Source organism: Misgurnus anguillicaudatus, chromosome 5, assembly GCF_027580225.2.
Source record: "Misgurnus anguillicaudatus chromosome 5, ASM2758022v2, whole genome shotgun sequence".
Classification (NCBI taxonomy): Eukaryota; Metazoa; Chordata; class Actinopteri; order Cypriniformes; family Cobitidae; genus Misgurnus; species Misgurnus anguillicaudatus.
Genome location: NC_073341.2, coordinates 36,068,026 through 36,083,249, shown reverse-complemented (window position 1 = coordinate 36,083,249; position 15,224 = coordinate 36,068,026). Strand labels below are relative to the sequence as shown.

General features: G+C 39.5%; 1 protein-coding gene across 1 annotated transcript; it reads left to right on the top strand.

The window, feature by feature from the left end:
• The first annotated feature begins 9,394 nt into the window (after positions 1-9,394).
• LOC129414506 (4-galactosyl-N-acetylglucosaminide 3-alpha-L-fucosyltransferase 9-like) lies at positions 9,395-10,789 on the top strand. Its single transcript, XM_055168566.2, has 2 exons — positions 9,395-9,517; positions 9,610-10,789. Exon 2 carries the CDS (start codon positions 9,630-9,632, stop codon positions 10,740-10,742), a length of 1,113 nt encoding a protein of 370 aa, XP_055024541.2. The 5' UTR covers positions 9,395-9,517; positions 9,610-9,629; the 3' UTR covers positions 10,743-10,789.
• Positions 10,790-15,224: the final 4,435 nt, after the last annotated feature.

Sequence of the window (15,224 nt, the reverse complement as noted above, 5' to 3'; positions counted from 1 at the left end):
GGAAGAGAATTATGAACACCCGCTTTATAGGGTATTTGGAGTTTACAAATGAGTAATATAGTTTGTACCTGACGAGAGAGGTAGAACAGCTTGTGCAGCCACTATCCTCTCACCCTAGACTATGACCTCTGTTGCGATAGGAGACTACTAGGCGCGCCAGTGGTGCTTATAGCGGGGTTTATGTGATTCACAGGGTGTAATGCTGTTCCCTCTTAGCTGAGCAAAATGCGCATCCTGCTATCTTATTGCCCGTTTGGGAATGTACCAACCAGCCACAGACACACTCCTTTGATTAAAGTGATTTCTGCATGCGTGCTTGTGAGCATATAAGCACGGTCTGCATGCCAGCTTTACGTTTATGTGCTTGGTTGGGGATACAGACACGGGCTTCATGCGAGCCCATCCCTCTCAGGAGCACTCTGGATATAAGTCTGCTCTGAGATATTCCACCCGAGACACTGCGGTGCTGGTGACGAACGCCTCTCTGGTTGACCGATTGGCTTACAAGTTCACAGCGCACCACTTACTGTACCAGACAGCAATTTATGCCTGCTCTTCATTAAGCAGCTCATGTTCCGGCTGCAGCAAATGCGATAAAAAACTTAAGGGCTGTTAAGAACCTTAGACTGTTTGAGATTGGTTTGGATGTAATGAATCGGTACATGATGGTGGAAAGTGTAAGCTTTGTCCTTATCCCAGTTGCGCTTTGTATGAAACACGTTGTGCTCGGCCAAGTGCCAGCGGTTACGTGTTGCCCCAATTGGGTTTTGCTGCTTATACACGCAAAATCAATAAGGACAGCGAGCCCTTCCTACTAGACACCCCTCTTTACGCAGTGCCTGTAATGGTGTGAAGCAATGACTACGACCCGGTGCACTGTCACGTGTCGAACGTTCTTTCTTTGCATCAGTGAGCAGATGAAGGAGAAGCGGGCTGTCTACCCCAAGGGTTTTCATGCAGCTATCGCTGCGTTTCATGCTGGTGCCTTGGGCAATATTCATGATGAGAAATGTCAGCAAATTGGACTGAGGTAGATATCAGGTAAGTTAGCTCATCACTTAAGCCTCATTTACACTGCAAATCTTGATGCCCAATTCTGATTTCATGCCTATATCAGATTTTTTTTACTGTGCGTTTACACGTTCTTTCAATTGTGACCCATATCCGATTCATGCGTTTACACTTGACATACATCTGAAACATTGCGCATGTGTAATAGTGTTCTTGCGCCACACATCAAGATAAAACACAACGGAAATTATTTTGTGTATTTTTTAATGATTTGCTTAGCCGCATCACATTTAAATCCCTGCGTTCTTGATTTCTTAATTATATGCATGTATGAGATTTTTAATGTGTGAATTAAACGCAATTCCAAAACATTTCCCCGCAATCTTTCAAACACTTTAAGGTCAGTAAAATGTTCTATGATTGGTTGTTAATAATCTGTTCAATGATTGGTTAAAGCCTACGCGGCTACCGCTCACAAAAAGATAAAGGGCGTATTTCAATAGAAAATGGTCATCCTTATGCCCTATTCCCTTTGAAGATCAGAACACTTGATGTATAAACTCTAGAGAAAGATGCACAATTGTCTCATAGTGTGGCCAATTCAAATACACTTGGTGCATAGAGCAATGAAAAACACACGTCAGTTTCTCTTTATTTGGATCGACTGTGTGACATCCCCTTCCTGAAGTGCCCTTCAAGGGCGCTAAAACGCCATTCACCCTGCTTTCCGCATGAACTTGACTGCGCGTCCCATCTCAAAGGCCGATAAAACAGCTGGAGTACTAATAAAAACATCAGTAAATATATAGGTTTCAGCAATTCTTCTGAAGCAATGTTACCATATTAGCTTTCTCTGGTAAAATAAGCTACCTTCAAAGGAAGTGTAATTGCGGCATTCACGTGCTTCACTGATCTCATTTTCCAAATTGTTATTTTAAGTAAGAATGTAAAAAGAACACGGAGACTTACGTTCTTACAAAGATATGTTGTATTTGTATTATTAGGGATGTGCAGGTAGATATTTTTTCACCCTCTGAACTTATTAAACACACCGCATAGTTTAAACGAAAATATATTTGGCAAAGACTTTCATTAGATTACTTTTGTTTTTAAAGTTATTATTAAATATTTCCATTTCTTGAATAAAAAGATTTTTTTAAATGTTTGTTTATTATTATTCTTAACGAAAAACTTAAAACCAATAAAACAGTACAATGACAAACTTGCTAAACAGCTTGTTTATTAAAGGTATAGCGGAAGATTTTCGTTTTCCTGGTGGATCATCAAGACTATTGGTCATCCCAGATGTCAATCATTCTGATTATATGTTGACGTATAACCGTCGTACGTGCTCGCCTCTAGGTTCGCTTGCTGCACATGCGCACTTTCACGTGTATGTGTGTTGTGCTACGAATTCAACCATTCATTGAAGCTCGCGTTCTCACTGTGTTTTTTTTTCAAAATGTCCGAGGGTCGGAAGAGAAAAAGTGTCTACCAATTGCATGACAAGAAGAGAAAGGACTATAAAGAAAGAAACAAGACCAGTGTGTTTATGGGAGACTATTTCACACGCTGGCCGCTGGCGTTAGCTAAAAGGACAGGTTGGGCTTCCCACGCGAAGTTTCTACTGGAAAGGTAGATTTTGTCATGCAATTTGGAGAAATCCATTTAAAATCACTGCTAGTAAAAGTTGATGTAAGCTATGATTAGCGATGCTAGCCCTGGCACAAGTCACGAACCGCACAGACACGGTAAACATGCCGACAGCAACTTGTAAACAGAGCGAAGAGAAGAACTACCTGCATGCTCTCTCTCTGTCTCTGTCTCGTGCACGCGTTTAACAGGCGTTCCCTCTCGGGAGGAGGGAGAGTGTTGCGTGTGCATTTTTTAAAAAATATGGAGGGGCGGTTTTTTTAAATAATTCGGGAAAATCTTCCGCTATACCTTTAATAAAACAAATTTGACGGATGGTATCTGCGTTCTAACACAAATAAATGAAAGACATAATTTTCCATTACTACTAATGCTTGGTATTTGTTTATTATTATTTTATTATAACAGAACAACAATAAATTACTAAAATGTTTCGCTTATATAAAGGAGAAGGTTTAACAAAAACGAATAGACGGAAAACATTTTACCTGCCTTATTACATAAATAGATCTAGAGATCCTTAGATTTTTTTTTAAAGAAATGATTGGTTTGCTTTTTTCATCTATATAAAACTACAACAATATAAAAAGTTAAGGGAAGAAATACAACTTGAATCCTATGTATTTTCAAAGCTTTCCGACTTTCACATTTACGTGAATGTTGTAAGTCAGGAAATTATTTACACCGAGTGCAGTATAATTTAACTATCATCATGTGCCGTGCTGGTGTCACTATCCTTTTTTCCAACTGCAGGGAAGTACTAAATTGTCGCAGTTTTAATGATGTACAGAACGTAATGGTCGAAAACGTAAACCGGCCGAACCGGAGCGACCCTCATGAGGACCGAGGCAGACGAATTACCCCCTTCTGGGAATCATCGGGGATCCGATGTCCCCGGAAGTCGCGTCCCGCCATCTCGGGAAAACGGGCTCCCTCACGGTGGCGACCACCCCGGGGAAATGATCGGGCCTGGTGTCCGTTCCGGCCCCAGTCGAGCACAGCGGTGGACCTCCAAGGAACCAGAGTCGACGACTCTACCGTCGAGTGGACCGCCTGGGCCGATCCCCTTCCCGCAGGAGCGAGCGATCTCTCCAGCTGATCCCCAAGAGACATCGGGGCTAGCAGCGTGCACGACCCGATGTCACTACTCCCCCTCAACGAAATATTTGGGGAAGCAGCCCTCCCCGAACTAGCTGCGTCCAATGATGGCCGGAAGATTCTGTCATGACACGGGAGTGTAGTGAGGACACAAACGCAGAGTTTGGAAAAAAACATTTAATGATAACACTGGAGTAACATGTAAGCAAACACATGAACATCCAAACGTGACACAGGAAACAGACAGTGTTGTAATGACAATGACAATCTTCCGGCGACAAGTGTGGCACAGAAAGCAGTATAAATACACAAAGACTAAACAAGGAACAGGTGAGATGAGCAATCAGTCCGTGAATAGTGTAAACGAGGCCTTACTGAGCTGAAGCGGAGATCATTCAGCAGCATAAAAGAATATCGCGTCACATGCTCATTTGAGCTTATAATAAACAAAAATGCCTGCACGTCATCCCAAAAAGATTTATTGTTCAGTTCCTTAAAACGGGGGGTTTAAATGCATATTAACAATCACAATGAGAAATGTCTGAAAACTGGATTAAAGCAGAGATCACAGAGCTCGTCAAATATTCACTCTGAAGCTGAGATCATTCACCAGCAACGGTGCGTCACACGCTCCCTTAAACCTTATCATAAACAAAAATGCACTCGAGTGGTTTCTGGAGATAGACTTGTAGTGCAGTGACACTTCTAGAGAGACTTCTGGAGAGAAACTTCTAGTGCAGGACTTTCAACAGGTCTTGTGTCTTTCCGGGACCTTACAGATGCCGGCAAATCATTGGCAGTGTGAATAAACAAAAAAATCAAACGATCCCAAAAAATCCAGGATGCATTTTCAGTGTATTTTCCGGAATGTCTGTGTGAAAAGGGCTAAACAGAGACCAGAAGTTAAGGTCTGTCCAGAAGCATAACTGTGACGTAAGTCAAATGAAACTGTCTCATTTTATCAGTCTTTTTATTCTTTTAGGAAAGCTGAAGAACCTGTGATTGCATTGTGAGCATCTTGGCCAGCTGTATCAGTGTGGTAGCAGGAATTTTGAACCCTATCAAGTATCAAAGACCTAAATCGAACCAGTCGCGCTGTTTTCATGTAGGCTATAACACACGCTGATCACATTCTACATTATTCATGTTAGCAGATCTAGACTCACCAAATAAAGTGATTTGCTGCATTTCGAGAGGTTGACACATTACACGCTGCAACAGTGACAATATCAAAATACATCCGCCTGTAAGAATATTGTTGGAAGCTGTATCATACATTTCTTTATTTTGCCACCGCTAAATATCACAGAACATAGAAAGTGTGTCAGGGAATAATTAAAATATTGGACTGAGGTTGCAGTGGTCACGCGACACAAGCCGTAGCTCAGCTCAGTATCTAAACGTGAAGAAAGGTATCTGTTAACATTTGTAGACTGTTGTAATCTCATGTTTCATATGTTAAAAAAATGATATTTGAATAAAACCAGTAATAATACCCATGCAGTACAAAAAAACCTCAAGGCTATCATGGCCTGAAATATCATTTTCATCTCTGTGACAGCACTGACAGTGAATGATAAGATGGATGTTTCTCTGTCACAGAGTATTATACTGGTTTAATCACTCCAATCAAATCTGTCGATTTTTTCCTGGTTCTGAAAGAAAGGCATAAGTTTCAGCTGATTTGTATCTGCAGGGAAGAATGTTCGGGCACACATTATTATTGTTTAGATATAATTGTGAAGGGTGTGGAAAAAACAAGACTTCTACAGAAGTAAGACGTCTTAATGTAACCATACCGGCCGAATGACAGATCAACTTTAATCTGCGTTTAACATTTCTCATCTAAACTAAAGGACTCTAATCTCAAAAGCAATTTTTTAACACTTTGTGACATGGACATTGCCCTACAGTGCCGGGTGTGGTTCAGTTTAACCAAACTCAAATGTTTATAGTTGCATTATAAATTTTATCACCAAGGGGTTTACATTGGCTGAGCTTCATGATGAAGGGAGGCCAGTAGATTAGTGGTGTGATGAGCTTCATGGCAGCAGGAACTGATTCTGCTAGTCTCAGTGTCGTCGCGTTTGAGAAACAAAATCTTATTAGTGTAGAAAACGCTCATATAGACCTTTTGCAAGTCGACGTCACAGTTACGTCACGCGCGCAATGTGGTGGCAGAAAAACAGTGGAAATGAATTAGACACGAGTGAAACGAACAATATAACTCACTAGAAAATGTCTTGTTGTGCTGTTGAGTGTCAGAATAGGAATGCCAAAATAGATGACCTTCATTTATATAGTATACCATCGTCGAAGACACCATTTATAGATAAACGTAGGTGTTTATGGTTGCAATAACCCCTCGACCGGACAGACTGGAGTGATGAAATCATCTGAAAATGTTTGAATAATTTGGATAGAAAATAATTAGAGAAGATATTCGGTGTTCTGTCGGAGTCTGTTCCCTCTATGTGTCTCTTATAGCATTTTTATCACATTATGTTTATCATTTATTTAGAAAGATTAAAGATTTGAATGAGTTCATAATATCAATAATATTACCATTTATTAAAGTTTTCATATTTTTTTTAATTTTCTATTACGTCTTTTTAGCTTATATCTTAATGTCTTCTTCCTGTTTGTTCTAAATTATGATGTTTACTAATAAATATATAAACATAGCACACACACACGATGTAAAGTGTTAATAATATATAAACAAGCCTATACAAATTAATTTGTATGTAAACAATAGTTTTAGAACAAACATGTAGGCTATAAATATAAGGAAGAAATTGAAAACAGGAAATTATGAAATATTTAATAATATTATACAGAATACATGATAGTATTGCTCTTATAAGTACTTCAGCGATTCATACTGTAAAAATAATTGATTTACAAATAAAGAACAATACATATACATTACATACATGCACACATATCAGTAGCCAATACATTTAAACTTTTAATTTATTTAAAAATAAATGTAACTTGGTGAAAACGTTATAAGAAACATTGCACTTAAGAGAAATATAGGGGGAAAATATTTCTACAGAACACCGGATCCATAAAAATCACAGGTGCGAAGATATACTTTTGGGTTTTGGGGATTTTACTATGGCAGTCTATAGGACCGGTTGCTAGGGTACTGTCTTTGGTTGCTAGGGTGTGGCTTGGGAGTGGCCAATGATGATGCGCCAGCTGCTTGCCAGCATGAATGATATAAACCTGTCACGCCGGGAAACAGGAATCAGGACACATACGCGGGGTTCACATAAAAGGAAAACATTTAATATAAATAACACAGAAAACAAACACGGGAACCAAACAACGAGCATAATAAATGAACTGGAAACAGACAGAATGGAGACAAATGGCGACAATGATCCGGCAAGTGAGTATAGCACAAACAGGGGTATAAATGAAGAGTTTGGTTCCAAAACGCAATAAATCCATTTTGACAAATTTTGGTAAAAACATGTTTCTATACCAAGAAACTGACAAGATGAAAACAACTATTGTCTGTTACAAACTTTCACATAGCATCTTTGTCATATTAAGAACCCTGTCATTGCGGTTATACTTGACGTCGTCGCTTAACGTCTTTCACAGTGATCAGCTGTAAAATGTTTTTGGTCCTGCTCGATTTTCGTTGACTTTGAGTAAAATTATGGAAAGTTTTTCATAAGATCCTCTGGGGTCAACGTGTTAGCATGAGAAGCTTGATGCTGTCCGGAGAACAAGCACCCGTCTCCCAAGTGCCTCTCAGGGAAATTATTAGATGTTGATGGCTTACGTTTCTTTCCCGTCACAGAAAACCATCACAGGTTTATCAATGCAATTAAAGTATTATTTTGTTTTGTTTGTTGATCATGAAGTACAAAGTAGATGAGGGAAACTAGGACTCAGCGCGCCGCCATTGTTTGTTTACATTGCGTGAATGGTGCGCTGTAGGATTTATTGCGTTCTGTAAAAAAGGGGGAGTGGCGTTTATCGCATTTTGGGAAAAAAGGGAGAAAAGATGACAGAATAACACGGCGGATATTGGATTTTGCGTAAAATAAAGAATTTACTTTTAACTACTGACCTGATATAATACTGATTTTGGCAGTAACTCATTTTTTTCAAAAATGGCGTTTATCGCGTTTTGGAACCAAACTCTTCAAATACAGACAGACTAACAATACACAGGTGTGATGAGGAAGGTAATTAATTAATGAATTGTCCAGGTGATGGTAATCAGAACAGACACAAAACATGACACAGATTTAACTGTGACAAAAACCAACCCCCCATGTCACCATGACATTCAGATTTTAAGAAAATTCAACTGTTTGATTTTTGTGTTGCTAGGGTGCTCATATTTGGTTGTTAGGGGCGTGGCTTAATACCTCTGTAAACATCCTGAGAGATTGATTGTATGCCTGAGTAAAATGAGCACACCCTCTTGTCTTTTACGACACTTTAAAGGGAAGATATTCATCTGGGCATTTTATAATGACAGTCTGGGATAGGTTGCTAGGGTGCCCAAAATGGTTGCTAGGGGCGTGGCTTAATAGCTCTGGGATGATCCTGAGAGACTGATTGGATGCCTGAGTAAAATGAGCCCACCCCCTTGTCCCTACGATGCTGTAATCCAACGATATCCCATCTGGAAAAATTTTATTCCCTTATATGGGCATGTTCCCTGCCCCATTATAAGTCAATGAGAAATTTTGGGTGCCTCTTACACCCCAGGGGTACAATGCACATCCCAATGGGATTTATATTCTTACAGAGTCTACCACCCTCCTCAACTGTTGTAACCTACATGTATTTATAAAATCCTCGAGCGGAGCTATGACCCATGAAAGTTTGGCGCAATGTTAAGTCAATGGGATTTTAAGGGTGGTCCCCCCCTTTTGGAAATCCTGCTCCAATCGCTTATAAAAGTTATAGAAGACACGTCCTCAATCAACCGGTTGATTTGAGCTCTATTTTTATCAGTCTACAGCAAACCTTGCGAGACGAGTTACGCGCCGAAATTTTGTCCAGATATAAGAATAATATATAAATAATAAGTATGAGAAATAGTAATAGTGATGCTTTGCATAAATGCAAGCACCACTAATAATAAGCTATAGTGAAACAACAATATGTTGGCTTTCTCAAGCCCAAGAATGGACCCCTGTGGAACCCCACAGAGGAGACTTGCTGTATTAGAATAGCAACCCTTAAAAACAAACACACTGCCTTCTATTAGATTCTATCAAATTTTTCAACCATTTATATGTAATATCATGAAAACCATATTTAACATAATTTCCTGACAGCGAGTGAGGATCCAGAAAGGGCATAGTCCAGGAACTGGCCAAATGTCTTGCAAGGACAATCATGGCTGAGCTCGATTTGTAAAAAAGGGTTTTATGAATCTTTATAGCCTGGATCCTTTTGCACTCTGTATATATTTTATAGTGACTATGTCAGCTTTGTTTAACTGTCTCACTGGAACTTGATCTGAAGAGATAGCGCTCAGTGTAATGACATCATTGTCGTATTAGCATAATGAATTGTGATTGGTCCGCAGCAGACACTGCTGTTCAACCCATGTAAAGACCTTGGTTGGCAATATCAACAGTTAATGAAAGTCATATTTACAGACTTCTGTTGTTCCGTGTCTCTGCATCTTGTGCAATTTAACGTGTGGCTTTGTTTGCTTCCACAGAGCTGGAAATTTCTCTTATTTATTCACGAGGAGCTTCTAATAGAGGTAATTACTAATAGAAGTCTATTTGAACTACATTTATATTGTACATGCCTTTCTTTAAAGATACATTGTTTTTATTCTTGTTGATAATAGAGATCAAATTAGTTCTGATAAAATGTTGAACAAAAGTTCGACTGGAACTCAACTGTGTCGTCTAGCTGTTATATTGACAGTCGCTGGTCTCATCTCTCTGGCTGTCATGTTTTTATGGACTTCACCTCAGACCTTTTGTCTACCCGAACAACTTTCATTTAAGCCAGACTCAGATAGACACCACGTAGAGAAGAACAACTCACTTGATGAAGCAGTGGTTGACAAACCTATTCTTTTGTTATGGGTCTGGCCTGAAAACTACAGATTCGATCTGAGCGACTGTAAAACTCTTTACAACATTGACGGCTGTCACCTGACAGATAATAGATCTCTCTACAACAACACGGATGCTGTGCTGCTTTTTCATAAAGCTATTAGTCTGTCCACACTTCCTCCATCTCCTCGCCCTCCATTTCAAAAGTGGATATGGATGAACGTTGAATCACCAACAAACACACGGAAACTTTCAGGAATTGAAAACCTGTTTAATCTGACTCTCAGTTATAGAGAGGACTCTGATATTCCTGTGCGGTTACGCCTGACTAGCAATAAGATCCCAGATGAGAATTTTGAAATTCCCAAAAAGGAAAGACTCATCTGTTGGGTTGTGAGTAACAATGCAGCCTATACAGGTGTTGGCACGAGAAACACTTACTATAAAGAACTTAGCAAGCACGTCTACATACACGTGTATGGAAAAGCTTATGGATCGTTCCTGGATTATAAAGACTACTTTCCCACCATAGCCAGCTGTAAATTTTATCTCTCATATGAGAACTCCATTCACAAAGACTACATCACTGAGAAGTTAAATGGACCTCTGGCAGTAGGTACTGTACCTGTGGTGCTGGGACCTCCACGAAAAAACTATGAAAGGTTTATACCGGGTGACTCATTTATTCATGTGGATGACTTTCCAGATGCAAAGTCACTAGCAGAATATCTTAAGGGTCTGGACGTGGATGACGAAGCATATCGCAGGTACTTTAACTGGAGGAGACATTTCTCAGCTCGACCTCATTTAATATTGAAGAACCAAGAGTTTGTTTTGGCTATTTGTACAGCCTGTGATTATGTAGGAAGACACAAAGAATATAAACAAGCTCACAATATCTATGAATGGTTTTTTAACTAATGTAATCTTAGACTTTAATGTTGGGCTACAGGTTTTTTGATAATTAATCAGTGTATAGATATATATATATATATATATATATATATATATATATATATATATATTATAAATACAATATCTTTAGCACTGTGGTCTTCTGGTCAAACATTAATATTTTGTATTTTATCACTGTAATATTGTAATGCTAATATGATTTTTTGCATATTTCATAATTGATCATCTGCTTTATAAATAAATGTACATGTGTTCATTATTCTGGTACTCATTGTCCTTTGATTTAAAAATAAAAGTTTTAATGGACCAATGTAAATGAGTCATATACATGGATTTCTCGGCGACGTCATCACTGCTTGCGCACACAACCGAGAGGCAGAAAGAAGAGATGTGTCTTGTGTTGTAGGCTAGTAGCTAGGAGTTGTTGCGTGGTTAGTTGTACCAACAGAGCCAGTGCTGGGTGCCTGATGTTTAACATGCCAATAGATGCGACTATTACGTTACTAGCCTAACATGAAAAATTCATACGTTTATCACGGTAACACTGCAACATTAAAGACAGACAAACAGATCCAACTAAAATCAAGTTTTATTTAGTCAGCAGTTATATGCAAACAATAAAGAAAGCTTCAATACTTAAGGTTGTTGCAGTAGCGAACCAGCTCACCAATCGGGCTTTCTTTCTCTAGGATGCGCACGCACCCTGTAATGTTTATAAACAGGAAACCAGAGTATAAGGGTTTAACACAACTTTGCCTATTTTCAGGCTGTCTGGTCAAGCAGAACCAAAAACCTTGATAAACAGGTTCAGCTGTGATGTTTGGCATTATGTTCGTTCTCAGTGGAGCCAAACAGCAGATAAAGCTGAAATGTTGGCACAATTTTTGAGAAAACAATGTCACACGAAGAGGCCATTTTAAGGGCAAAGCCAGCAATTGGGCCAAAAGGAGGACACTAAACGGCACGGAAAAGTGCCTTTGCGTGTTCTCAAAAAAGATAAAATCTTGTTGTGTGAAATACAAATCGGATTGATTGTTACTTTAAACAATTAAAGAATTTGGATAGATGTCTGGTTTTTCTGATTTAGCCCTTGCATCTGTTCATTTGGCTACACATGTCGCTTTGGACCCAACGCACAGGCTGTTTATTAATATTTAATAATTATGCGGGTCCACAATCACAATCGAACCAGGCTTGGTCGCTGCCAGAGGTTGGACTATACACTCACCCGCACTATGCTGGCCCATTTCTAAACATACTTTAATTAGTCCCCTTAGAGGTGCAACTTAATTATTACAATAATTATCTATAACCAGAGTTCCCTTTCAGTCGGTCACTACGACATCACGTTGTGACCGATGAATTGGGAACTCGCTTAGAGGGACCAATCTGCTTCGATAACTACTAAAACGCCAATGCATTGCTGAAGTTGGTTGACAAGCAGTACTAACACAGCGGTGTCATGACTGGTTTCTGGGGTGATGAAGTAAGGACGCATGTGCAAAGTTCTTGGATAAATAAATAACATTTAATAATGACACTGAAAATCAAACACGAGAAAACAAGCCAACGGAATCAGGTGAGTAAAACTTGAACACTAAACAGAGACAGGAACAGACAGGGTTGGAGTGAAAATCATCCGGCACAGGCTGACGGAACAAAGACGTATAAATACAAACACAATCAAACATACAACAGGTGTGGTGTGTTGGCGTAATTAGTCCATGAGAGTCCAGGTGAAACGGATAAGTGCAACACACAAAACATGTCACGGACTAGCCGTGACATAACCCCTCCCTCTACGAGTGGCTACCAGACACTCACATAAAAACAAAAACAAAGTCTGGTAGCGAGAGTCCAAGGGAGGGGTGGAGGGCTTGGGGACCCTGGCGAAGCCGGCAGCCGCCGGGATGAAGCCAACAGGACGGTGGGCCGGACAGCGCCAGGAGAACCAGAGCGATCGCTCCGAGAACCGAGGCAGACGAATTACCCCCCTTCTGGGAATCGTCGACGATGAGGGGACCCCCGGAAATCATCTCCCGTCCCCTCGCGGAAATGGAGACCCTCACTCGGTAGCCACCCCGTGGAAATGATCGGGCGTGGTCCGTTCCGGATCCCCCTACGAGCGGGACGGTGGTCCTCCGAGGGACTGTCGACGACGACTCAACCGTTGGGGGACCGCCTGGGCCGATCCTCCTCCCGCAGGCCCGCAGGAGCGAGCGATCGCTCACGGTGGTCCCCAAGAGACATCGGGGCCGATGGGGAATGAACCCCGATGTCACTACTCCCCCTCGACGAAACTCCTGGGGGAGCCGCCCTCCGTGAACTTGCTGCGTCCAATGCTGGCCGGATGATTCTGTCATGACTGGTTTCTGGGGTGATGAAGTAAGGACGCATGTGCAAAGTTCTTGGATAAATAAATAACATTTAATAATGACACTGAAATTCAAGAGAAAACAAGCCAACGGAATCAGGTGAGTAAAACTTGAACACTAAACAGAGACAGGAACAGACAGGGTTGGAGTGAAAATCATCCGGCACAGGCTGACGGAACAAAGGCGTATAAATACAAACACAATCAAACATACAACAGGTGTGGTGTGTTGGCGTAATTAGTCCATGAGAGTCCAGGTGAAACGGATAAGTGCAACACACAAAACATGTCACGGACTAGCCGTGACAAGCGGACGCTCGCAGTATTCCACTGCTCTGCATCTTTTTTGTTTTGAGTTTAGTGTGTGCGTTGCCTCTGCCTGTGCGCATCATCAGCTGAGCACATAAAGAGTGATTTCTCTAAAAGAGTGATATGTGAGAGCTCTGTGTCTTTTTAAAGACAGCCACTCTGTCGTATATTTGGAGATCAGCGTCCTCTTGAGGATAGCTTTTCGTCTGTGCGATCTTGGATGCGAGAAGTATAAGGGCCCCAGAGACGTTCAAAAGTATCGTCCCAAGTTCTTTACTGCATATAGTATTTGTATTTTTCCTGATTATTACCCCTTTATTACCCAAATACTACAAATTGTTCCCTTACAATTACACGTACGCACCTCCCAAGTAAACCACAACTACAGAAACATACGCTGCAAATTCGCTGTACTTACGCAGTACTTTCCGGGCTGTAATCTAAAGCGTAACCAATGCATTTTAGCTTTTTATTATAATTATAACTTAAATAACTGTAAACATTTAATAAAAATAATAATACAAAATTTTAATCAAAAAGACAATAACTTGATTCTCGTTACTATTACGCATGGAAAGCAAACATCTCATTTTTAAAGCCTCATACAGCTTGTGCCTATATGCATCATTGTAGCATTAAAATAACAAACTTGAAAGCACATTGACAAAACTGTAGGCTACATCAACTTTAAACGTTTATTGTGTCTGTCAGCACAGTTCCATGAGACCCATTCTGTCTTAATGTAGGCTACTTATTTTTTCTGAAAACATCCCACTCATTAATCCCTAGTCTAGCTATTTAAATATACTAATTAAACATCTAAAATTATCGTTATTTGTAAGTTTTCTGAGAGTGAAATATAACCTAATACTACTCATACATCCACATGTCTGACATCTTGGTTTCGGTTTAAAAACATGCAGGAATTTGAAAATAAATAACGCTGACTTATAGATCCGAAACGCAACACAGAGACACGCAAGTGCGCGCTCTATATACACGCAATAGTTCAAAAACATCTGTTTTGACAAGAATTTACAAAAGCATAATAAGCATTACAACAAACTTGCTGAGCTCATTATTATCTATGTCCATACAGCGTTTGCGCAAACATATAGAATTGTTTAATAAAAAAACTCTCTCATTAATCTTCACCTAAATAAATAAATAATCAGATATTCGTTTACAATTTTAAATAACAGTATTCTCTATTATTTAAAAATCAGTTTTGACTTAGTTCAAAACAAGCAACATGATTTTAAACAATAAGGTAATTAGAGATATTTAATCCAATGTTTCAGTTGTTATTTGCTTACTTTATTTTAATTGCAATTCATGTCATAGTAATCTTCAGTTTAAATTTAGCTTTTAAAATGTTACATTTTCATATTTTTATCTATTTACTTATTTATTTTATATTCATCTAGATTGACCATAAAGCTTGCTTTGACTAGAAGTAATTAAAAGATCATCTACCGGAGTCACACGGAGATATTCATAAATATTTTATTATCAGAGTGCCGCATTTTATCAAGTTTTTTTTGGTCTTGTGTAATTAAATAAAACGAAAAAAACTAAAAGGGTATTTTTTACATCTGGGTTTACAGAAGTTTGATATTAGCAGCGTTTTTAAGATTTTAAACTAATTCCAAAACAGCTCGCGTCTCTAAATAAGGAACGCGCAGAAAATGTCACTCATGTCATTTTATAGATTGCACTCATTCACTTCATACACATTTGTGCTTTAAGGGGTTTATAATTTAGAACTGTTCCAGTAATCATGATTATGTCTGGCTGAATATTTT

Bases quoted from the DNA above. Each gene is read 5' to 3' on its own strand.
- LOC129414506 (XM_055168566.2), top strand. From the start codon at position 9,630: ATGTTGAACAAAAGTTCGACTGGAACTCAACTGTGTCGTCTAGCTGTT.